Source organism: Fundulus heteroclitus, chromosome 23 (genome assembly GCF_011125445.2).
Source record: "Fundulus heteroclitus isolate FHET01 chromosome 23, MU-UCD_Fhet_4.1, whole genome shotgun sequence".
Lineage (NCBI taxonomy): Eukaryota > Metazoa > Chordata > Actinopteri > Cyprinodontiformes > Fundulidae > Fundulus > Fundulus heteroclitus.
Window position 1 is genome coordinate 21,786,518 of NC_046383.1, and position 25,500 is coordinate 21,812,017.

The window sequence follows — 25,500 nt, forward strand, 5'->3', positions numbered from 1 at the left end:
TTTGTTTTATGTTCTTTAGCTCTTGATGTAGAAGCAGCAGCATGTGATTGCTGATGTACAAATAAACTTGTATTAAGCAGACTTGGGAGATTTCCTCAGTAATATACCAACCATTTTAGTCCGGAAACTATCATTTGTGCAGTTTTTGCATTTTACTTGTATTTGTGAGATCAGTTTGTTTCCAGCCACGCTTAAATTGTTACCATCCAAGTCTGAAAAGAGCTCTCTAATTAGTTGTTGAGGGTGGTGCTAGTGGAGGCCCAGAAAACCACAACTAATGTGTGGAGGCCTCAGTCCTCAACATTGCATCACGGGTTCAAGAAAACCTTTGCTGCGTGTCAGTCCTCTTTTCTCTTCGCCCATTTCATGTCTGTAAACTGTCAAATTAAGACCACTACAGCCACAAAATTAAAAGACTAATCTTGAAATTCTTATTGAGATTTTAAAATGAAGGTTACACAGATTACACCATTTCTCACTCCCTATTTTCCTGTATCATCATTTTGACTTATTGCTAAAGGATATGAACTTCATACCGCATATGAAATAATCTTTACAGATATTCGGCCGCGACCTCATTTAAGTTGCCTGTTGCTTTCAAAATCTGTTTCCTGCTAACAAAGATCTTTGTGTCACGGATCAGCTCTAAGTAATGTTTATATTAATGATCATAGTTTTTATCATTTCTTGTCCTATTGTGCACAAAAAAAAAGGACATTTCCAATTAAAAATCTCAAGAGATAACTTTATTTCCCAAAGTTGTCACAAATGTAGAAATCACTGAACGTTGCCACTTTCTCTGGCAGCGTTAGCACCACCTTTACCCCACCCGTCTCTACTCTTTCCTCCTCTCCACCGCCTTCAGCCGGCCCTCCAGCTTGTTCAGCCGGCTCTCTAGATTGGAAGACTTCTCGGAGGATGAAGTGAACAGAGACAGCAGGGCGATCACCAGCACCAGGATTCCCACTCGGATCGCCGTGGTCTCTGCAGAGGCGTGCTTGTCAGTCACGATCAGTCCGAAAAGCCAGAGCCCCAGGACGGTTTTCACGACCCAGAACAGCTGCTTGAAAACGCCAAACAGCAACTGGAGGAGGATGGTCAGAACCCAGTATGCGAGGAGGCCCACCAGACCCCACTGGGCGACGGCGGTCACGCCCTCTGGGGTGAAGCGCGGCAACGTCAGCGCAACTGTGAAGGCAAGAAATCCAGTTTAGGGCTGTATTTCTTTAAGAATGACAAAAGCTGTTTGTTCGAGAGGAAGCAGTAGAAGTAAACACCACTGAAAAAGCAGAACCCGCGGCAAAGGCTAAACACAGACCCAGTCTCTCAGTTGCAAGCAATCCGGGAAACCCACCGTCAAACCCTGTGACTCTGAGGATCTCCGTGACGTAAACGGCGATGACGTTCAGGCCGCTGGCTGCTCCTTCGGCCAAGGATCGGATCGCCTTCTGCAGAAACTGCGGTGGGGAGGGGAAGGAGAGATGGAGGAGGAAATACGGAGTAAGAGACATGTTTCGCTTTGCTTTTGCACAGGGGCAACAATGAAGAAAGGCAACATTCTGATCAAGCATGGGCAAAACGAAGAGAAAGGAGCTGGCAGCCACAGAGCCGTTTATCACGCTGAGACGGACATTTACAGCCCATAAAACAAGAGCCCTCACAGTGCTGCACCTCCTGATAGAACAGACAGCTGGAAGAACCCCCCCCCAGTTCATTTACAGTGTCTCCTCACCAACACAAGGAGTCACATGCAGCCCAGTCTTATCCTGTAATCTCAAGGGTATCCCGGGCAGAGGGACGGTAGGGGGATCTTATCTGCACCTGTTGCACTGCACAGCAACGCACGGACCGTCCAGAGTGTCAGCGCGAGAGTCTTAACATCTGCCACTTAATGTCACGGTGTGCATTCACAGCGGGGGGCGCACGTGAGGACCGATAGTACGGCAGCTTTTAACATCAGAGGCGCGCAAAACCCTTCAGAAAGGTTTCACCTAAAAGGCCAAATGTGCTTGATATTAATGCATCAAAGCTGTTGTGAGGAGGAAGAGTGCGCAGATATAAAGCAGAACAGAAAGGCGTGAGTCTGATACAGTAACTGTATCTGTCAGACCTTGAAGTCGCTCTGCTGTTATATTTACTACGCTGAGTCAGAGCTGCACGATGAAGTGTCGTGCTTGCTGTTATGACTAAATAACCTTGCTTAGCCCGGTTCTGATGGAGAGAGGTGTTTTTTTTTTTCCCTTGAAGTTTTTGGTTGCATAAGGAGGCGATTTCCATGCCAGGGATTGGACACACACCCTGGATTTTTTACATTCAGATATCTGCCAACTGAGTCACAGTGAGCTACTTATTATTTGGCTGGCCTGGCACATAAACATAACTCCTATCTTCGCAACAAGCTGACATCGCTGAGAGCGGTTATAGACCGACATGCAAATATCACAGATGAGGCGGCGGTGACTTCACCGAGGCCATTTTGCTCAAGCTAAATTGTGGGACTAACTCCAAAGCTTCAGGTGCAGCCACAGAAACTTTTGCAAGGGGCGGCTAGATGGGGGACCAACATTAATCACCAAAACTAAAAAATAAATAAAAAAATCATTACAGTATTTCAGGAGCTTTGCTAAGTAGATTTCTGTAAATGAGCAAGAAATTTGAGTCCAGTACAAAAACAAATAATAATCTTAATAAGGTTTTCAGCTTCTTATTTTATAGCCGGGAATAAGTGACAGTCAAAAAGAGAAACTATGAATGAAAAAAAATAAAGAATAAAGTAAATTAATAAATGTTTTAAGTTACCACAGCTTGCAATACTCCTCTCTTAAATTAAATTCATGCATGAAAAACATGAACCTTCGCATGTTCCCTTGCAAAAGCTTTGCGTTCCCTCGCAATAGCTAGTCGACGGTTCATGTGGCATATTGAATACTAAAAATCTTTCTGTTACAATACAAGCTTCAATTTAAAATTGCAAATACCTTTAAAAGAGCCTCAGTGAAAGCGTGTTTATACATTCTTAACTCTTCGGTGCAGAAAACTGACTGACATGAATAACTGCGTGTTCATGTTTGTTTGTGTAAGGTTGAGATGGGACTGCACATGAAAATGGCCCTTTATTAGCCAGACTACCAACACAAAAAAGACGCAAAACTGTCTGATGACTTTATTACCCAGTGAAAATAACTTGGACATAGTCCAAATAGCTTGAATGTATTTTTTATTTCCTTCTTAGAGAAATTTTATGTTTGATAACAACAGATGGAAAGTCTGTTTTCCTTTTGCACATAGGTAAGTGGTGCATTTGTATACTAAAGAAATTATATAAAACTTCAGATATTTCACTATCTAGATTTTAACATATGGACAAACCTTATAAAACCATATATTGCATTAGAAAGACTGTCAGTACTCACAATATGCCGCATGAACTGTATACTAGGTTATTGCGAGGGAATGCAATAGTTTTGCGAGGTAACGCAAAATAAAATTAATAAATCCCATGTCCCCTAGGGGGCTCTGTACTATATGACTACCAGGCTAGGGGGGTGCCCCCTTGGTGGCACCAGTTGTATAGTTGGAACCATGCCAGGGTGGAGAGTTTAGGAGTTTTCTTACCATGGCCAAGGTATGGACGTTCTCCTCACCCAGCACTGATTCAAGATACAATACAGCACTCTGAAGAGAAGGAAGCCACAGCACGGTGGAGGTAGGGTCATGATGTGGGAGTTTTGTGTTTGAGGGAGTGTGTGTGTGTGTGTGTTTTGATGGATGGGATATTTGAATGGTGGGGTGGGGTGGGGCAACAGGAGAAGGATTAACAAGATGAGGGAGCATGATGAGCGTGAAGGGGTGAAGAGAAAAGTGACAGCTGAAAGTTAGTGATCAGGGCTTGGATCAAGAGTAGCACAGTTGAGTTAGATCATTAACAATGAGAGAAAAGCGTTGGCAAACAGAGAGAGAGAAGCGACGTGGAGCTGAGCAGCTCCACGCGTACCTCAGCAGCTGAGCGTAACACTCCCGCTCCCACCAGGGACTCCGCGTGGCGCTGGATCTCCTGGCAGGTCCCGGTGATGACGGTGCGCAGGGTGACCACCGCCGGGCTCTCGTCACCGGCCCGGCACAGCGACACGGCCAGAAGCAGCAGACACACGGACAGCCAAACCCGAGCCATGGCTCCTAACTCCCTGTCAGAGAACAATAGGGAGGGGTGTGTGTGTGGGGGAAACAGCGTGCCTCCTGTAGACGTGTGCGCGCAGGTAACGCTGCAGGCTGGAGAGGGTCGGAGGGCTTCAGGCAGGCTCGGAAATCGAAAGCTTGACTTAAAAAAAAAATGCTTTAAATGAGTCAGAGCGGGGGTTCAAGCAAGCATATCGAGCGGGAAAACCTGAGAGAATATGCGTTTTTAAAAAAAAAAAAAACTCGACCCTGATGATTCAAGAGGTAAATCAGACAATAATCCCCTCAGGATCACAATTATCTGCGGCGGCGCTGCAAGAATCCGGTCCAGAGCGGCAAACAGCGGCTATATTTGGTGTTGAAAAGCTTCCAGCAGGGGTCCAAAACACACGATCGGCAGTCAGGACAGGACGCAGCGGTTTATACAAAAAAAAAGAAAAAAGAAACAGCGGAAATACGTGAATAGGCTTCCCTTCGTTGGAGATTTGCGAGAAAACGGGAGTGTCGCGGCGAACCTAAAGCTTCTTATTGCAGCTCCAGCGAGGCGTCACGGCTCCCTTTGTCCCTGTTCCTGCATCAAACGCTCAACTGTGATGGATTATGTTGCTCAACCCCTTTGCGGATAAAAAAAAAAAGCCCAACCTCCCTGAGCTCCACTCCCTTCCTTGAAGCGATTCTAACGAATGTTTCCAACATGAAAACAGGTCTGGATCTTCAGGGAGGAGGAGGAGGAGGAAGAGGGGGAGGAGAGAGCTCTCTGCAGCGCAGGGATAAATACAGATTTGCACACTGGGACTTGTGGTTCAACACAGTCAAACGTGAGGATTGCTCAGTCTCAGGATTCGTGGGTTATGCGTAGCCCTCCATGAATAATCAAGGAGTGTTTGCAATCGTGGAAAATAATTATAAATTTATTTTTAAACGTAATTTTGAGCTTGGCAAATATGTATTTGTCCACATCTTTGCACCACTGACCGTCCCTGGTGGTCTTCTTGCCGTGTGCTGCACTTTAGTGTTCACAAAATATACATCAAGAGTAATTAATGCAACTAACCTGCAAATAAGGATCGTTTTGGAAACAAGGTGGTTGAAACAAAGGTTTTTTACCTTTTCTCAGTTAAATTATAGCCAGTAATGCGTCATGTCCACTTGAATCCATCCATCCTCCACTTAAATGGAGAAACTTTTATCCGCATATGTCCTCCAACATAAAATCAGTACATTAACAGTCGGAACAAAAACATCAGTCCAATAATTGACTCATTTTATAAAACTGGTGCCAATTGTGAACCAGGAGGTGATGACTGTGTATGAGGTAACACTTTGAAGTCTAATGAAACACCTCAACACCAACATTTTTTTTTTTTTTTTAATAACTGTAGAGTGAGCCGAGCATTGAAAAGTTAGGAGCTGGAATCAGGCTGATATCAGTTTAATACCTAGCTGAACATCACATACACCACAGCAACGCATGAGATGTTAAAAGAGTTTGGAGGCAGGACAATTATCATTTCTAATAATAAAAAAAAAAAAACATTTACAATAAACACATACACACACCCCTCATATAAACATCTGCAAAGCTAAGAGAAATGCTGTTCTTTCTTTCAGTGCAGTTTTTTTTTGTCCATTTCTTTATCCTTTTTTCTTTTTTTTTTAAATGCAAGCAGACAACCACTCATTCAGTATAAAACCATTCCTTCTGCACCAGAGAACATCAGTGTAGTAGTGGACTATTGGATGGGAATGTTTCACTTATTGTGGGAAAAAAAAAAAAAAAACTTAATAAAGTCTTTCACTCAGAGAGCTGCTGAAATCATGCAGTGACCGCACTTAATATAGCATCCAGTAAAAAGACTAGATCACACGACTGCAGCGCCGACTCTCGCTTCAGGCAACGGCTCCTATTCATCCCGACTGGAAGAGAGAGAGGGTGGATTCAGCCGATGTAAATGCGATGGAAGTCGTTCGCCCCGAAGGCGGCGTTGCACTTGGGGCACTTCCTCTGCCGGGTGTCGTAGCGCGTCTTGACGCACTCGAAGCAGAAGACGTGGAAGCATTTTGTCAGGACGGCATCCTTCACCCGGGAGTTGCAGCACGGGCACGTCAGCCGAGCCTGAGAGAGAAAAGGAGGAAGAGGAGGAGATGTTGTTTTAAACGCACAAGTCTTTCCGTTTCCTGGCTGAAGGGGATTAAAACGAAGCCACGCAGCAGCAGCCACAGCAGCTAGGCTTTGTTATTCTAGCTGACTCATAAATCTTGTAAACAAGACTTGTACGAATCATTCAGACTGGTCATAATTACATAAAGCTGCTGACTCATTTATGGACAAATGTTAGAAACAATCAGAGCACATCTTTGTCCTCAAAAATGTGTCTTCTTATTATGCAGTTCAGTTTCAGTTATTGGGAAACCAAAACAACAAAAGACACATTAACAACTTTGGAAAATTGGCTTAAAAGCTACTCATCTGTTTTCTTCAAGGTCAAGGTTGTGTGAAAGGGAAGTTTCCTGTTATTTTTGTTCCTCTTGAACGTACCTTGTACTCATTTATTTCTTCGTTCAGGATCTCATCTCCGTTGCTTATCTTCTCAGCCGGTTTCTTGGCCTTCTCAATCTTTCTCCTAAGCTTGGAGATGTCCTCCTGAAAAACATCGACTGTTAGGACAAAGAAAAATAACTCCATCTACTATATTTATTGTCATTGCAATGACCGATGATCAAGATTTGCAAAATTAACCTGTAATGAGTATCTTTTTTTTAAGATTTTGAGACTAGTATTTTTTTATCCACCAGGAAAGGTTTTAACTAGATATTATATGGCTATACTAAACGTTCTTGCTCAGCAGGGTTTAGCATTTAGGCTTTGGATAAATATGCCGACAAATCTCTAAGAATGGAGTACAATGACGTGTGTGTTGGAGCTTAAATAGTGAAGAATTTACAAAAACGTCTTCCCAATACAGTGATTTTACGTTAAACACGTAAATACTCTATACGTGTCTAACCTGACACCATTCTACACAATGTTTTCACTCAGAGAAGTCACCAGTGATGATGATGATGATCTGCTCTGATGACGATGTTTTTAAACCCTAAAAACAGATGGCATGCCTGGGAAGGTTACGTTTATGCTTCAACTATATTTCCACTATTGGTTCCCCTGAGGGCGTCAGTAAAAGTTGTGTTTACATTTCAAAATCTGACTGCACCACTTGTGTCAACTGGTGCAGTCAAGCAGTTAATTTGATAGTTTAGAGCAGCGTTCACAATGCTAAGGCTCAGCTAGAGGCAGAGATAGAGTTATAGTCAGAAAGGGGGATTACTGTAATGTTTTAAAATACTTTTTATCCACATCCATGACATTTTATCTTCTGAATCTCGTGTCAAAAGCATAACGCTGTTTGCATATTTCCTCCTTGGAAACATCAACCGTCTCCATCCACCTCTTGCACCCTGCAGCACAGCCATCCTCATTAATGCGTTCGTCTCTTCTTCATTAGATTACTGTCACTCACTTCATTCAGGTCTTCCTCTCAAAAATCCCCCATAAGCTTCAGCTTGTCCAGAACGCATCTGGCTTTGATCCTGTCCTTATTTCAATTTCATCTATAAATAAAAATCTTTAAATTAGCTCATTCTGTTGGACTTCATTATTTAGCAAACCAATAATTGTTTCTGGATTTTATTGTTCTCACACAGTTTTATTGTTTATCATATTTATTTATGTGTTTTTTTGTTGTTGAGTGACTTGAAAGGTGCCTTCAAATTACATTTTTTTTATTGCCATTCAAACATGTATGCACCACAAAATACTGGGATTAATTTTACATCTATGCAGCCCATCCTAAACAGATACTTGATAAGATTCCTCCCAAATATAACAAACACGAGACAGAAGCTTGTATGTTTTTCATATAGATTGAAGGAGTCGAAGTACGATGATTAAACTTCAGGCTTTATTCTTCAAACAACCTACAGTCACATCTCCTTTAAATCCACAATAGTAAAAGGTATCACCATAAAGGCTTGATTTTATTTACTGTACCTCACTGCTTTATATAATTAATCTAACGTAAGTCTGTGTTCATTTCTTCCTTCGTAATAAAAGATGCTGACAAACTTCCTACAGATTCCTGTGTGTGTTGCTACCTGCGCCCGCCGGGCATTGAAAGACTCCTTCTCTCTGGAGATGCTGTTCTCAACGACCTCCTCTCTGACCAGCTTCAGCTTCTGCTGGACCTGCTCCAGCTGAGCGCGCAGCTCCTCCGACAGCAGCGCCGACTCCTGAGCCTGCACGACCAACACAGGTGATTCAGATAAAAACTCGAGGGACTTTGACCTGGGATGCGCTTTCGGATCTCAACCGTTTCAGTTTACTCCGCGGTTCCGATCGCCGCGTTACCTTTCGCTTGTTCATGTCCAAAGCTTGTGTTCGAAGTCCCAGCTCTCTCTCCGCAGTGCTAATAGTCCCCTGCAGGAGGCGCTCCTTCTCCTCCAGCTTCCTGACTACCTGCAGCTGTGCATCTACCTGTCAGCCAGAACCAGAACAAATAAGTCCAAATGAATCACACAACCTTCAGCAAACATCAAGTCAGCACCTGATTAAAAAGACCACAGGGAATCACTCCTGTGCCATAGTTAAGAACAAAGACTGTTTGGCACTAACAAGGCCTTGAATACCTGATTATAAAAGGGTTTGATCCATATGAATAAACTTTTTTTGATCACAAATAAGTAAAAAGATCCCTGTGTTGGGTGTGAATTTGGAGCAGTTGCGTCATGTTTCACCTGTGTTTTTAAAGTTAGCAGTTGGTCGGCTAGCTCTTCCTTTTCCTCCTTCAGGAGCTTGTGGATCTGGTTGGACTTGATCCGCTCGCTCATCAGCTTGAAGTTGGCATCGTCCTTTTCTCGGAGCTGCTGCATGAGGCGGATATTCTGTTCCTGCATGTCCTCGAAGGCCTGGCCCGTAACGTCCATCTCGCTCAGCAGCGCGTCTTCCTCCTGAGGGGCGATGCGGCGAGAAACGACATAAACAAGTCACTATCACTCTTCAGGATTATCGCACGGGTTATAGCACAGTGTATTAAATAGATTATTGCACGTTAGTTATTACAGTTATGGTTACAGATATAGCGTGCTCTTTCTGCACAGTTACCTGAGAAGTAACTAGTGTACTATTCCCACCTAAATAGGCTATTTTATTCATTTATAAGTAGAGGTAAGACAGCGATAACTATTCATGTTTTGTTTTTGTAATGAAATGTGCGTAATGTATGTTATATTTTTATATTTTGTGTTACAAATGCAGAAATCCATCATAACTCATACACTGTTACCAATCAAATGACAAATAATTTAGTTTTATTTTTTTCATCAAATAATCAATATTTTTCCATGTCTCTTGGTGAATTGATTTGGCTCAGTCTCCTTCAGCACTTTGCAATGAGTCCACTTTGTAGAGTGTATATATTTGTAAATCTGACTCTGACGACAGTGCCTCACCAGCTATGAACCCTACCGCACGTACGTCACTGAGATATATATATATATATATATATATATATATATATATATATATATATATATGAGAGAGAGAGAGAGAGAGAGAGAGAGAGAGAGAGAGAGAGAGATGTATATATTTATAGTTATATTATTTTGTGTGGAATGTTGTGTGTGTGTGTGTGTGTGTGTGTGTGTATATATATATATATATATATATATATATATATATATATATATATATTTCCCTCTGGGATTATTAAAGTATGTCTGATCTGATTCTGAAGCAAAGAGAGAACGGGACAGGAGGTCAATGTCAACGACCCGGTGGAGCGCCGACCTGTTTGGCGATGGACAGCTTCTTGTTGAGGATGTCGATCTGTTCTTCGACTGAGCGGATCTTCCTCAGAGCTTCTTCGTCCGCCATTTTCTTGCCCTCCCTTCTCTCCCTCTCCTCCAGCTCCCGCAGCCTCTGCCGCAGCTCCTCTGCCTGAAACACACACCAGACACATCGTTCCCATCAGATTGTTTTGCTAAACTAAACAGAGTACCCAGAGACATGTTTTAATAGTTAGCAGCATTATCCAGAGCTGATCACCTCTGACTTGGTCTTTTTCTCTGCAGCCATAAGCTGGACTTTGTCCCTCTGCTCCTTTGGTGCTGATCGGTACATGTCCAGCAGAAGCTTCATCTCTCTCTGGGACTCTTGGGCTTTCCTACAAAGTTACAGACACATTAAAAAGATCCTCGTTTATTCAGTATGACACAGGATGGACGGTAAACGGTACTTTCCAAACATACTTTAGTTCTGCTCGGACGATTTTCAGCTGCTCCATCTCTTTCCTCTTTGAGCCTCCGAGCATCGCGAGCCGATCCCCGGCCGTCTCCTCCTGCTGGCTGCTGACGCCCGGCTTCTCCCTCTCCTCCTTCATCCCGCTGCTGCTGCTGCTGCTCCGGGTGGGCCTCTCTCTCTCCTTCTCCTTCTCCCGTTCTCTCTCCCTGTCTTTCTCCTCTTTCTTTATAAAGTCTTTCTCTTTCTTCTCTTCCTTCTCCTTTCTCTCCTCTTTTTCCTCCTCTTTTATGTTTGCATCCGGTTCAGTTCCAGGTTCTGTTTTCACTGAAATCCCTGCGGGGGAGACGAAGGCCGATCCAAAGAATTATTTTTTAAAAAAACCCCGCAGCATACGGGGGATAAAGCGAAACTATTCCCGCTGTAAATCTAAGTTGAGATTATTCACCGGTGCTGCTGGGTGTGGAGGAGCCGTTGTCCGGCTCCGCTTTGACCGCGGGTTCTCCAGAAACGGCCGGGGTCGAAGGAGAGGTCATCTCGTCCTTCACGTCCATCTCCGTGCTCGACTGCGACTGGAGGACGGCGCTGCCCTTCGAGGCACGGATCTACGCACCGAGCAGACATCTGTCAGTTTTTGCCGCTTGGCTTCGTTACCGCTCAACTCTCTCCGTCCCATTCCACATACCTGGTGGAGCTCAGCTTGGGTCTCTCTCAGTCTCAGCTTGTACTTCACCACCTCTCCTTTCAGCTGCTGGTTGTGTGTCTGCAGCGTGCTTATAAGGTGACGCATCTCCCTGTTGATGGGACCTAAGATAAAAGAAGTGATTTAGGAAAAAGAGGAGAGAAACTGTTTAAAGCAAAGAAAACATTGGTTAATCCTGCACAACAAGCTCCTGTCCATCATTTAATTTCCACCCAAAAACAAATATAAAAATGATCAGAAGACACAATTGTAGTATATTGTGCCACTTTTTAACTACCAGCACACATTAACCCTTTAGCAACCCTTCGATCATCAGCTGTCTTTGAATGAGTTTTATTAAGTCATATAATAAAACTAGATAGTTAAATCAAAAGGGTTTAAAGAATGCATAGTGATGAGATCTGGCTCTTAAAACTGAAAATACATTTGCTGATGTTGATTACCTGCTTGCTCGTTGGCGGCAAGAGTCTGTTCAAATTCAATGCGCAACATCTCGTACTCCTTCTTGACCTGAGCCAACGTGTCCTCCAGCTGAAACACTTCGGTGCGGACCTTCCTCTGCAGAGCCACCTCGTCGTTCTGCGAGCAGCAGCAGCAACGGTGAATGTTAACAGCAGATGAGACAGAGACGCATTTAAACGCCGACTTGCACGCACGCGGCCATCTAGCATACCTCCATGTGCTCCAGCTGTCTGAGGCGAGCCGTGCGGGTAGTGTTGAGACGAGCCCGGGTTTCGTCTAGCTGGGCCTTGAGGGTCAGGGACTCGTTGTAGAGCACGGAAAACTGGGACTGGAGACAGCGATACTCTGAGGATTCTTTCACCAGGCCCTCAGCTCGACTCACAAGCTCCGTCTGGCAACAGAGAAAACTAATTAATAAACAAGGGGGGGAAAAAATGAAACCAAGGTGCAGTGCCTTGCAAACTTGCAAACCCTTTGGAACTTCACTACATTTTGTCACACTACAAATAGACTGCTCAAAAACACAGAAAGGAGCTCTTTATAATCAGAGCATGATATCAAGTCACTCCCGGATAACTGATCTGGTCATTCAGTAGAAGAGGGCTTGTTAATCAGTGTTGGCTGCTCTGGTGTGAACGAAACCAGCAACAGGTCCACTAAAGGCAAGGCAAGGCAAATTTATTTATATAGCACAATTCAGTACAGAGACAATGCAAAGTGTTTTACATGATTAAAATATAGGAATAAAAGCAAGTAGGGATAGAATGTAGAAACAAAAAAAGAACATTTAAAAACAGTAAAACAGTTTAACTCGAACATTCAAAGGCAATTTTAAACAAATGTGTTTTTAATCTTGATTTAAAGGAACTCAGGCTTTCCGCACTTTTACAGTTTTCTGAAAGTTTGTTCCAAATAAGTGGAGCGTAGGAACTAAATGCTGCCATAAAGGGGTAACAATGAGACGACCCCAAAAAGACAGGAGTAGTTCTGCAGCTGGGGGCCGCAAATATATTTCCCCTCGTTTTCTGAACAGCTTTTCGGTAGTTTAGCAGTTCACCAGGGTCAGTGACCTTACTGGTAACATGACACAATACCTGGACCCTACAGAGGCTGCTCAGGCAGTCCAGCTCCACCAGGATGGAGCATCAAGGTGTGCCGTTGCCAGAAGGTTTGCTGGGTCTCTCAGATCAGTCTCCAGAGCATGAAGGGGATTCCTGGGGACAGCCAGTTACTCTGGGAGAGCTGGACAGGGACATTAGAGGTCCTTAACCCATCAGCAGGACCAGTTTCTGAGGAAAGCATACAAGCACCTGGGGCCATGCAAACGACTTTCTCTCCGTCTTTGGATTAAAACCCTCTGTGGGTTGATCATCTTCATCAAATGATGTGGCCTTTTCTACTCAACATGTTGCACATTCCATTTCTGCATGGATATCCAACAGGATGTTTTTGTTTTCCACCAGAGATTTGATGTGTTTTCAAAGTGTTCCTTTAATTTTTTGAGCAGTACTATGAACAGATTTTACGAGTTAGACCGCCACAAAATAACGCAACACTGTGAAGTGGAAGGAAAGCAATACATGGGTTTCACAATTTTATCGCAAACCCAAATCTGAAAAGTCTGCCATGTACTTGTGTTCAGCCTCCTCCACTCCGATGCCTCTAAACAACATCTCTTTAACCAATTCTCTTTAACGATGTATAACGACTCCTCCTGTAATCATTTAATCTCAGTATAAATGCAGCTGTTTTTAAACTTACATAGGTCTCTGTTAGAGAACATTAGCCAACAAACAGCAACAAGCAGACCAAGGAACACTGCAGACAGAGCAGGGACAAAGTTGTGAAGAAGTTTAAAGTAGAGTTAGGTTATAAAACAATATCTCCAGCTTTGAACATCTCACGGAGCATTTTCATGCCTACGATAAAACATGGTGGCAGCACCTTACAGTAGGAATGCGTTTCTTTACCCTGGACAAGGGAGCTGGTCAGTGTTTGTGGGAAGATGGAGAAGCTAAATACAAAGCAATACTGGAAAAATATCTGTTAAAAGGTTGCAAAAGGCTAAAGGTGGGGGCGTCATAGAGTTTAGATTAAAGCATATCAATGTGTTAGATTGTTCCAGTCAAAGTCTAGACCTAAATCTATGCAAGATTCCAAAGCAAGACTTGAAAACTGCTGTTTCCAGCTACGCTCCATCCAGTCTGACTGATCTTGGGCTATTTTGCAAAGAATGGTGAAAAAAATCTCTCTCTGGGTGTACAAAGCTGAATGCAAATACACAAAATACAGATTTTTATTGGTAAAGAAGTAATAAGAAAAAAGATTCGACAATTCCCTGCCACTTCACAAGGTTGCCCTGTTTTCTGTCAGCCTATCCGAGTCAAATGCTGATAACACACACAAGTTTTTGTTTTTAAAGTTCAAATATGAATACTTTTGCAAGGCACCGCTGACTGGAATAAAACACCCCCAGCAAAAGTTCAATTAAGATCTTGAGCAACACAGCAGTGCGCCTGTGAGCTTGTGTTGAGGCTGTCATTGCTTTTTGGTCACCGACAACAACGTTAAATCTACGGCAAAGCGACTGATGCTGGAATGCAGAACGGCGCTGCACGGGCGGAAATACCTTCATGCTGTTGTTCTCCTGCTGGACGTTTTGCAGGTCCTGCTGGAGCTTCTGCAGCTCAACCAGACGATTTTCTGCCAGTTCCGTGTTCTCCTCCAACTCGCTGTTCATCTCCTCAAACTATTTAAATAAAATAACACGTGAAGCAAGCCGAGAAATAAAAAAAATAAAAAAAAGAACACAAAAAAAAAAACAGGAAAGAAATCCACCTTTCTCTTGTTAATGGTGATGGTTCCACACACACTGCTGGCCTCGCCACACACTTTGTAGCCTTTGCTGTTCACCTGGACAGGACAAGTATTAACACAAACTGCAGCACACACACACACACATCGTGATCCAGTAAGTGGCAAACTCATCCTCACCCTCTCCAGTATTTCACTCAGGTGGGCATTCAGCCTGTTCTCTCGACGGCGGATCTTCTCCATGTCCCACTGGAGCTCCTCGATCCGAGCCTGCAGCTCGCTGACGCGCTGGTCGGCTTTGTTAGCCGCCCGGCCCAACGACCGGGACTGCAAAGGACAGGGAGAACAAATATCGATGAGGAGACATGGTACTCTCCTTAAGAGGAGGGCTCCAGTCCTCAATGACCAGTGTTAGACAAGATAAGACAGGCTTTATTGATCTCACATTGGAGAAATTCACTTGCCACATGGGCTCATAAAAGAAGGTGCAAAAGTAGGAAAAGGTGCATCAGTTATATACAGTGAATCTTCATATGTACAGTGGATCAAAGAAAAAGAGAAAAATAAGAATAAAAATACAAAAAGAAATAGGAATGGGCAGATGATGTCTTATTTACATTCACGGTGATATATATATATATATATATATATATATATATATATTCAGGTGGTGATAGCAGCAGAAGTCACTTCTTTAGGATTATTGCACGGGTTATAGCACAGTGTATTAAATAGATTATTGCACATTAGTTATTACAGTTATAGTGCAGCATTGTATAATCTGGTAGCAGCAGGAATGAATGACCTGCGGTAGCGCTCCTTTTTACAGACTGGATGTCTAAGTCTGTCACTAAAGGAGCTGCTCAGCTCCTCTACAGTCTGGTGCAGCGGGTGGAAGGTGTTGTCCATGATGGATGTGAACTTGGACAACACCCTCCTCTCAGCCACTTGTAAATGTGACTTCTGTGACTTCTAAATGTGTTTATGTGCTTCAACAAACCTAAATGAAATCTGTTTATTTCCGTTTGTGCATTGATGCGTGCATGGACATAATCTCGTAATTCCTTTCAAAGTAATGGCGGTTAAATTACCTACCTATGTATTACACATAAATCAGTCCGATGAAAAAGTAGGACTGGTGCTTTTCAGTTAGAGGGTAACTATTAAGAGGTGATTAGAGAGCCAAACTTCATACCTCGTTGGTCATGTGGCTGTGTTTCTGTTTGAGGTCCTCGGTCAGCTGTTGAAGCAGCTCGTTTTCCCGGCTCAGGAGGGAGTTTAGCTTGGCTGCGACCTGCTTCAGACCACCCTCTAAAATAAAAGACATTTTTCAGATTAAGCTTCATTCTGTTGCAAAACGAAAACAAACAAGGAGAAAAAAAAATAAAAAAAAACTTCTGCATGTTTCCCCTCACCAGTCCCTGAGTCAAGCTCTGCTTTCAGCTGGTCCAAGGTGCTCTTCAGGTTCCTGTAGATCTCCACCACACGATTGGCCTGCTTCTGACTGGACTCCACCCTCTCCTGGAGCTCGGCCTCCATCTCCTCGCTGGTGCTGCTCGCCAGCGTGGCCAAAAAGGAGTTTGTCGTCTCCCCTTGATGTCCTGCGTGAGAAACAAGGAGGGAAAAGGTTGGTATTTTTTTTATCATCGCCCCGCTGCGACCTTTTCTATCCCCGCGCCAGATCCGTCACTACCTCTGTCTTTGGCCCGCTCCTGGTTCGAATCTCCATCGGGTTCTGGAGTTTCCGGCTTCAGGCTGCGTCCCTCGCCTGTTGGAGATTTCTCCGGTTCGCTGCTCGCTTGGTCATAGCGCCGGATGAGGAGCCGGATGTTCTCATCAAACTAAAAGGGGGCAAAGCTGTGTCAGATTTGGGAGGTAAAAGAAATGTTAACGCAGGCTGAATTCTCACCTGGTTCCAGTATCTGTTCAGAATCAGCAAACTGGCGTCGTCCGTGGCCTGCCGGGTCTCCAGTCTCTCAATTCGCTCTCGCAGCTCGTCCTCGATCACCTGAAAACCAGTGAGCCGGAGGATGAAGCACAGCGCAGTTTTTTTCTCTTTCTACAGCTGTAAACATTGACAGAGGAATGACTGTACCTGTCTTTGATCGAGAGATTCTCCCAACTTTCGGTTCTTAGCCTGGAGAGCTTTTATGTCTTGTTCCTCCTGAAAACAAGCAAAACAGAAAAATATTAATACAAACTTCAGAAATGTTTGACGGCTGTCATGAGCAGATGGAGATTAAAAAAAGAGAGAGAGAATCACCGAGTTGGACACTCCTCCCAGCTTGATGACCGTCTCCACCGCGGTGCTCCCTCCGGCTCCGGCGCTCACACCGGGACCTCCGTCCTCTCCATCCCGCTCCCTCCGCTTCTCTGCGGGGGCACCGGAGGAAGAGGGCCCGCTGGGGTCAGCTGGACGCTTCTGCCCCGACATCTTCTTGCTCCTGCGACCAAAGCACAGAGTTACCGGAGGTTCAATGTTACGGCGTGGTTATATTTTGATCTTCTCAAATCAAATCCTCCACAGCGACAAAAACCTAAATGCATCAGAATGATGCTGTTTAACACTCAGAGCCTGAACAAGATGACTGAAACTCTCTCTGCACGTTAGCTAGCTGCTAACGGCGGCTGCAAAACAGACTCGGAAGAGATTTGAACCTGAACTGACGAATTGATGGGATCGTTTGGTAACATGCTCTGTGTCAAACATTATAACCAAACCCTCACCGGCGTTAATGTTAACAGTTTACAGGGTAAATCTGTTAGGAAATGTTGATGTTGCGTCTCCTTGCCTCCCGGAAACGGAAGTGTTAACGTGAGAGATGGTTGGGGGGGGGGGGGGGGGGCAGCCTTTACCTGTCATCGGTGTTCTGTCGCCCCCTACAGTACCGGAGGGCTTTGAAAACGCGTCCAAGACCATTTTCTGATTCGGTTTCCGAAACCATCATCCTTCAAAACAGTTCTTCAGAGACATTGTCTGTGACATGTTGTAAAGGACAAAAGGTTGACGTTTTGTCTATCTATCGAGTTCTTGGCAACTGATGATTGACCTAGCTAATATTTTTTTTTATATTTCTTTGGTAATACAGATTAAACTAATTATTTTTACCTACTGGATATGTAATTTCACTGATAATCATTTGCTAATAATTGATTATTCGCCAACAGCGGAAGTGCTAATTTTAAGTGTCAATAAAAACAATTTTACCTTAAGAAAGGTAAAACTGCAACTACAAGTTATAATGTATTTCCGTCCGTCCGTCTGTCCGTCTTCTTCTGCTTATCCGGGGTTGGGTCGTGGGTGTAGCAGCTTCAGTAGGGAGGCCCAGACATCCCTCTCCCCAGCCACTTGGGCCAGCTCCTCCGGAGGAATCCCAAGGCGTTCCCAGGCCAGCCGGGAGACATAGTCCCTCCAGCGTGTCCTGGGTCTTCCCCTGGGCCTCCTTCCGGTGGGACTTGCCCGGAACACCTCACCAGGGAGGCGTCCAGGAGGCATCCTGACCAGATGCCAGAGCCACCTCAACAACTATAATGTATTTAATTTATTAATTTATTTTGAGACTTCTTGGGTCACTTGTGGAGTATCGCAGGGTCCAGTGCTTGGGCCAATTCTCTTTATTTATATGTGCTTCCGAGTAATGGCTTGTACTTGTATTGCGCTTTAACTAGTTTGACGACCCCAGAGCACTTTACACTATAATTCACCCATTAGTAGCTACAGCAGCCCTGGGGCAGACTGAGAGAGGCGAGGCTGCCATACATCAGGGCCACCGGGCCCTCTGACCACCGCCAGCAAACAATTCCAGTGAAGAGTCTCGCCCAAAGGACACAACTCTCTCTCTCTCTCTCTCTCCAATTGCGGGATGAACCCCCCTAACTCCTGCTCCACTGTCACCCCACTGTGATAGGTAAAATTATCAGACAGCATGGGATTAATTTCCCCTGTTATGCTGATGACACTCATATATATATCCATAAATCATGACGAATCCAATCAATTACTTAGACTACAGGCATGTCTTAGTGACATAAAAACCTGGATGTTTTTTTTTTTTTTTTTTTTTAACATTTCTGCTTTTAAATTCTGACAGACAGAGCCAGACCTGAGTCCAAAAGATGACAAAAATAAACTTCTTAATCAATCACCTAATCTGGATGGCATTGAATCGGCCCCTGGTAATAAAGTAAAAAAAAAAAACCTTGGTGTTATTTTTGACCAGGACATATCATTTAAATTCCTTATTGAAAAGGTTTCTATGATTTTCAATTTTCACCTCTGGAATATTGCAAAGATTATAAATATTTTTTGTCCAGGAGTGATCCTGAAAAGCTAATCCAAGCATTTGTTCCTTCAAGGCTGGACTATTGTAATTCTTTACTATCAAGAAGTCCACAAAATGTAGTTCAAAGTCTTCAGCTGATCCAAAATGCTGCAGCAAGAGTTCTGATGAAAATCAACAAGAGGGACCCTATTTCTCCTATTTTAGGTTCCCTTCATTGACTGTTAAATCAAGAATATAATTTAAAATTCTCCTTCTCACGTATAAAGCCCTTAATAATCAAACTCCATCACCAGAGATCTGATTACTCCATAGGTCCCTAACAGAGCACTTCACTCTCAGACTGCAGGTCTGCTGGTGGTTCCTAGAGTTTCTAAAAGTAGAATGGGAGGCAGATCCTTTAGCTATCAGGCTCCTCTCCTGTGGAACCAACTCTCAGTTTTGGTCTCTGAGGCAGACACCCTGTCTATTTTTAAGATTAGGCTTAAAACTTTCCTTTTTGAAAAGGCTTATACTTAAAGTGTCTTAGGTTATCCTGAGCTACCTCTATACTTATGCTGATATAGGCTTAGGCTACTGGAGGACATCAGGGTCTATTTTTCTCACTCTGTTGAGTTCTCCTACTGTTGTCCAATTTAGCATTATTTGTTGTTATTTCAACTTTTAACTTTATGTTCTCTCTTTCTTTACAGTAGGTACATCTGGTCTGGTGTTCTATTAGCTGTGATACCATCCAGGGGGGCAGATCATGTATCATCACCCTATAACATCGAAACGATTCCTTGATCAATGTGTGCTTCTGTGCTCTTTTGTGTCCCTGCTCTGTGTTAAAGGGGAGTTTTCCTCTCCATCAACGCTATATGCATGCTCGGTATGATGCATTGCTGCAAAGCCATTGACGATGCAGACGACTGTCCACAGTGGCTCCATGCTCTTTCAGGAGGAGTGAATGCTGCTTGTCAAGACACAATGCAATCTGCTTTTTTCTGTCTGCGTGATTTGATTGAATTTGACTTTGTAAAGTGCCTTGACAAGACATGTGTTGTCAATTGGCGCTATATAAATAAAATGGAAATGAATTGAATTGTGTTTTAAAAAAAATTATGCATACAAAGTAATAAAATACCAAATAAAACTAAAAGAAACCAAATGATAGCACTTCTTCAGTTCACCGGGGATCCATACTGGGACCGATTTTCTTTCTTCCTCTTGTGATAGCGATTAAACAATTTCTTGTTAGCTTGAGCAAGGGTTGCGATAACATCCACAAGTCTGCTTATTTGCAAACAGTAAATGATTTCCTACAAACTGACAACATCAATTAAAATGCTGGTTTTAAAGGATAATTTGTGCCATAGATTGTATATACCTAAAGTAAAAATGCCTTCTAAAATTAAAAGAAAAGGGAAAAAAATACTTAAAACTTGGTATTTATTTGTTTATCTAACACAACTTTATTCCTTTAGTTCCCAGATGTATCCTTCAAACACATCTTCAACATGTTAGCAAACCAAACTCACACTTATCTGATGCTATTTTTATAGCATAGGTCTTTATGAAAAGTTGGGATTTAATAATGCTTTTATTAAGGTAAAGATTCTAGTTTTGATTTCTAAAAGCAGATCTTTAGTAGATCATATTCTTCTTTGTGTCACAAGTGTTCAATGCTGATTTAGTCCCCCCCCCCCCCAAAAAAAAGTCATTGTACGGTGCAGGGATTGTATGACGCAGTACGTGATGAAATCTTTATGTTTTCGAAAGAGCCTCAGATAACAGTCTCTAGTTTACTAACCCGTTTATCTAAAGTCATTGTTTGTTAAATTCAAAGTTTAACCAAAGTCCAGAATTCTTCTAAGATCAGGCCATCAGAGCACATGACAACCCTAAAGGCATTTTGAGCCTCAGTGCCATGGATTCTTGAAATAATTCCCTGAGGATTTGGAAGTTTTTTTTTTTTTTTTTTTTTTTTTTTCAGATATGTTGTGGCTGCTCTGCAGATTTACTCGTTCAACCTAATGATGACAACATTATGCTGTTTCTTTTTATTATAAATCCTATATAATCTGTTATAACTAAAGAAACTTGCCAGTTTGAACGGCGACGTGAGAATTTCCCACCACAAACCCACACACAACACGACGCTCCTTGTGCTGTTCGCTACAGAGAAGATTTACAACTTGTAGGGCTTTGGTAAACTGGATCAACAAAACATTCAAACCAGCAATTGTCCCCTGCAATCTCTTTTAATTACCATCTTACTTACCCGCTGGGACAAGCATTCTTTGGATATGTTTTCAACACTTTCCAAAAAGTGTGAAAAATAAAATCGCACACAAAGGCTGAACTCTGAACTGCAGTAAGAAAGTGGACATTGCACATGGTGCAGAGTACAGGTTGTGTAAAAGCTGTCTCATCAAACCTATGTCTGTGGGTGCAGAGGTCCCCATCTGCTGGGTTACGAAGATGTCTGTGCCATATAATAAACTTTATTTTTATGTTTCATTTTTTTTAATTAAATGTTTGGCGAATTGTACGAAGGAGACACAAGCTGGCACAGTAATAATCAACATCGCTTGTGCAGAACTATTCACCTCTAATAATAGTTTGAAGTGAATATCAGATATAAAATAACCCCATATGTTTCAAATGTGTGCAAAACAAGGACATAACATTTTTTAAGGCAAACCAAATTTTTATCCATGCATTTTGACTTTAAGAAATAGTTTTTTAGTGGTGAGACATCTGCGTGTCTGAACTGTTTTCTGTGCAACGGTTGAATCCTTAAAACACATCTACAACACACACATCTTTGCTTGTGGATGTCTACAACTCCCCCAGAAGGAACAAGAACCAAAACCTGAATTGCAACATTGCGGCCGCGCTCTGCTGTTACATTTCTGCAAAGCTAAGGAAGGAGGAGCCTCTCCCTCATCTCTGTTTGATTATTTCGCTCATGCAGACTTTGACTTTACACTCACACAATGGCCCCTTTCATGTTTCCCCCCTCAAACTCCATCTCAGGATCTGCGATGAACTGCGAGGTCGGCAGAACCAGCAGATCACCATCATGGAGACCGCCTCTGTGAGTTTTGGCGGTGTCCAATCGCGCCTCCGCGGTGACGCCCGCCTCCCCCGGCCCGCCCTCCGCCACATCATGAGTACCTCCCCCAACCGCCTTCAACAGGAATAAATACAACTCTTCACCCACTTTCGGTCTTCTTCATCATCATCCCGATCAGCCCTGGGAGGAACAAGGACGCCGTCTGTCACTTCAGCTGTCGTTTAGGAGAGAAAAATAAAAACTCAAGTGAGATGCGTTTTGGTTTTGTTAGAAATAGGAAACTTGGTTGATTGTACAGAATTTGACTGATTTCTGCAGGATTGCTTCGTTGTGCGGGTTCGCATGTGGCTTTGCACAATTTTCTTTCAAATAGCACTTTGCATCAATGTTTTTTCTGATTGGGTGGTGTATTAAAAGCCACGTCAAGTGCAAAAATACAGAATTTGTGCAAATACTGCCTATTGTTTTCCACTGTACTCTTTGTTTTTGCTTTTTTTTGCTCTGCAAGTAAATTATGGTCAAGATTTTAAATGTGAGTGACTTCCTATTGTGATCTCCTGCACAAAAAAAACTTTGGTAAACTTGTTGCAAAGTGAACTCTGAACCCATGGTGCACACCCAAAAGGGAGAACTTATCTGTTTTGAAGGCCAAAGTTTAACCGTGCATGCCAAATATTTAACTGGAGAGGTGTTGCAAGAGAACCAGGATGTGTAATAGCAGACGTTTGCTCAACGTTGAGGAAAAGCAAAACATTTTAAAGTTTTAACTTTAACACAATATTCTCGTTTGGTTCTGCAAGGATGACTCATCAGTTCCCAGGCCTGTCTCCGGCGCAGAAGAAGGAGCTCGCCGACATTGCGCAGAGGATCGTGGCCCCGGGAAAGGGAATCCTGGCGGCGGATGAATCCACAGGTTTGCCTCGGTCTTGGTTGTCATTTTGTTGTGAGGTGGGACTGCAAGTTGGTCATGTGAGACTAAAGGTATGGGCTCCTCCCTTTAAGGCACCATGGCGAAGAGGCTGCAGAAAATCAACGTGGAGAACACGGAGGAGAACCGCCGCACCTTCCGGGAGATCCTTTTCTCATCCGACCCCTCCATTGCCAACAGCATAGGTGGGGTCATTTTCTTCCATGAGACGCTCTACCAGAAGTCAGACAGTGGTAAACTCTTCCCCCAGGTCGTCAAGGAGAAAGGGATGGTTGTTGGCATCAAGGTGAGGAGATCTTCATGCAAACCTATAAGACCTTTAATAAAACTTTCGACATCGTTAGATTCTACTTACCCTTGTTCACTTTATTACCATAGGTAGATAAAGGCACAGCTGGTCTCAATGGAACAGATGGGGAAACTACCACCCAAGGTAGCTACCTTTGAAACATTTGGTTTTCTTTGCAAAATTCCCAAAAACTATGCAGAGTGAGCCATTTTATGTTGTCCAGGTCTCGATGGGCTCTCGGAGCGGTGTGCCCAGTACAAGAAGGACGGCTGTGACTTCGCCAAGTGGAGGTGCGTGCTCAAGATCTCGCACGGCTGCCCATCGGCTCTTGCCATTGCCGAGAACGCCAATGTCCTTGCCAGATATGCCAGCATATGCCAACAGGTTGGTGTCACAGTTTTTAGCTGCAGCAGCGGCCAACAGATGAGGAAAAGTCATTTGTTTTAACCTGATCTTCTCCAGAATGGCCTGGTGCCCATCGTGGAGCCAGAGATCCTCCCTGATGGCGACCACGACCTACAGCGGTGCCAATATGTTACAGAGAAGGTTAGTATGGTATAATAAATATGATAACTTTCCTAATTACAGGAGATCAGTGCTCACTCAACTATTTCATCTGTAGGTCCTGGCTGCTGTGTACAAGGCTCTGAACGACCACCACGTGTACCTGGAGGGCACCCTGCTGAAGCCCAACATGGTCACCGCTGGACACTCCTGCACTAAGAAATACACCCCCGAGGATGTCGCCTTGGCCACAGTTACCACCCTGAGGCGCACTGTACCCGCTGCTGTGCCCGGTAAGCCCCATGCAACTGCCTCCTCCCACATGGAATCTCCTTAAATTGGTGGATTAGGATTTATGAAGTGAGGTTCTGGTAGGTTAGAAACAACAGATAACTCTTTCTCATTCAATATAAATCAGATTAATTGCTAGTGTAAAAGGGGCCAAGACCGAGGTGGACATCTATCATCTTAAACTACCTCTCTAAATTCAAATAATCTGCAGCAGTTTATGTCAACAGCATTTTAGGTGCCTTTAAACTGTCGTCATGTCTACATTGGATGGTTATTTTCACAGCATATGTAGTTAGGAGGAGGTGCTCCACCAAGGACTTTCCTATAGGAAACAAGGAATGAGAACATAACATGTATAACAAGTGTTTTTCTGTGATTGTACCTGTCTGATGTTAAAGTAAAGCAGTATAAAAATCTTTTTACCAGGTAAGTTGCTCACAGGAAGATCATTGGTGGTACACCACCTTCAACCTTCTTTTATAATAATCAATGGCTTCTCAGTAAATATAACCACCCATAGCGCACCTTAAATAAAACCAGTTACACAAATGGATAGTTAATAAAGAAATCAAGATGTTTTGTTCTGATGCAAACTATTAAGTGTTTGTAACCTTATTTTAAAAACTGAACTGTGCCTCCAGGAAGCCCTCATACGTGTGTCCTCTGGCACCAATTACAGCTTCTTTTTCATGACCTTTCCAGGCATCTGTTTCCTTTCTGGAGGCCAGAGCGAGGAGGAGGCCTCCCTCAACCTGAACGCCATCAACCAAGTGCCCCTCCACCGCCCCTGGAAGCTGACCTTCTCTTACGGCCGTGCACTCCAGGCCTCTGCTCTTGCAGCCTGGGTGGGTAAAACCGCCAACAAGAAAGCTGCACAGGACGCTTTCTGCTCCAGGGCCAAGGTGAGTCTCACACGCAGATTGGCAGGCATCACAGTTCCCACTTATCAATTAGCAAGTCTGGACTTTAAATATTTCTTATCTTGAATTACTCAATTTAACACCGTTTGGTAAATTATTGATTCCTTAAAGCTTTTTGCCCGTTCAGTCTTGCACTCCTGTGATGCATGCAACTTGGCTGATCATTAACGCTCTTGTTTGACTTTGCCCTTCTCCTCTCTCCCATCAGATCAATGGCCTGGCCTCCAAAGGAGAGTACAAGCCCGCCAACACGGCTAGCCAGGCCGCCATGCAGTCCCTTTACACCGCCAGCTACGTCTATTAAATACTACGAACACTAAAAATGACAAATGGACCAAATGAAGATGTTCAGTTTCCCTGCATCATTAAAAGCGAGAGAGGATTTCCACCACAATGTTGAGCAACCGTTTGCTAGCTTTATGAAATCAAGGGAAATAAACTAAAAATGCCAAAATATTTGACCTTTTTGTCGTTCTTTTAAACCTGCCCAAATTATAGAGCCACATAATTACTATTATGAAATATTATTACTATTATTATTGCATCTTTTTTAATGGCTGGACGGCTGTTAGGGCAGCTACTGTCTAGTTTTAGATACGACAATTCACAGGTGTTTACAGAAATCACGCACAGACGTGCTGAAGACGTTCTCTTTATTTAATAACACATAAACATTTATAACTCTGTATACTGATACGTACAAAAGCTACATTTATTCAAGCAAGTTTTTTGTGTTAATAACACAACACTATCTCTCAGTTCAGCTAGATAATCACAGAA

The 25,500-nt window shown here is 43.3% G+C and overlaps 3 protein-coding genes across 4 annotated transcripts; 1 reads left to right on the plus strand and 2 right to left on the minus strand.

Moving 5' to 3' along the window:
• Positions 1-724: 724 nt before the first annotated feature.
• On the minus strand, positions 725-4,915 carry si:dkey-74k8.3. 2 transcript variants are annotated; one of them, XM_012855658.3, is made up of 4 exons: positions 3,995-4,915; positions 3,616-3,675; positions 1,355-1,457; positions 725-1,188 (listed from the first exon to the last, which is right to left on the minus strand). In XM_012855658.3, exons 1-4 carry the CDS (start codon positions 4,169-4,171, stop codon positions 836-838), a joined length of 693 nt encoding a protein of 230 aa, XP_012711112.1. In that variant the 5' UTR covers positions 4,172-4,915; the 3' UTR covers positions 725-835. The 2 variants fall into 2 exon arrangements, with proteins under 2 accessions (XP_012711112.1, XP_012711113.1); XM_012855659.3 differs by lacking the exon at positions 3,616-3,675 and having other exon boundaries at positions 3,995-4,913.
• A 616-nt stretch (positions 4,916-5,531) lies between these two features.
• rnf20 (ring finger protein 20, E3 ubiquitin protein ligase) lies at positions 5,532-17,267 on the minus strand. The gene is made up of 22 exons (XM_012855652.3): positions 17,175-17,267; positions 16,711-16,891; positions 16,543-16,611; positions 16,357-16,455; positions 16,141-16,288; positions 15,863-16,048; positions 15,643-15,758; positions 14,628-14,774; positions 14,472-14,546; positions 14,263-14,382; positions 11,845-12,024; positions 11,615-11,750; positions 11,154-11,275; positions 10,917-11,073; positions 10,480-10,804; positions 10,277-10,394; positions 10,019-10,168; positions 8,968-9,180; positions 8,582-8,707; positions 8,329-8,469; positions 6,716-6,820; positions 5,532-6,292 (listed from the first exon to the last, which is right to left on the minus strand). The coding sequence occupies exons 2-22, from the start codon at positions 16,879-16,881 to the stop codon at positions 6,116-6,118; spliced, it is 3,081 nt and encodes a 1,026-aa protein (XP_012711106.2). The 5' UTR covers positions 16,882-16,891; positions 17,175-17,267; the 3' UTR covers positions 5,532-6,115.
• A 4,638-nt stretch (positions 17,268-21,905) lies between these two features.
• On the plus strand, positions 21,906-25,167 carry aldob (aldolase b, fructose-bisphosphate). Its single transcript, XM_012855653.3, has 9 exons — positions 21,906-22,034; positions 22,589-22,701; positions 22,791-23,002; positions 23,095-23,149; positions 23,229-23,389; positions 23,468-23,551; positions 23,628-23,802; positions 24,503-24,702; positions 24,929-25,167. Exons 2-9 carry the CDS (start codon positions 22,590-22,592, stop codon positions 25,022-25,024), a joined length of 1,095 nt encoding a protein of 364 aa, XP_012711107.2. The 5' UTR covers positions 21,906-22,034; position 22,589; the 3' UTR covers positions 25,025-25,167.
• The last annotated feature ends 333 nt before the right edge of the window (positions 25,168-25,500 follow it).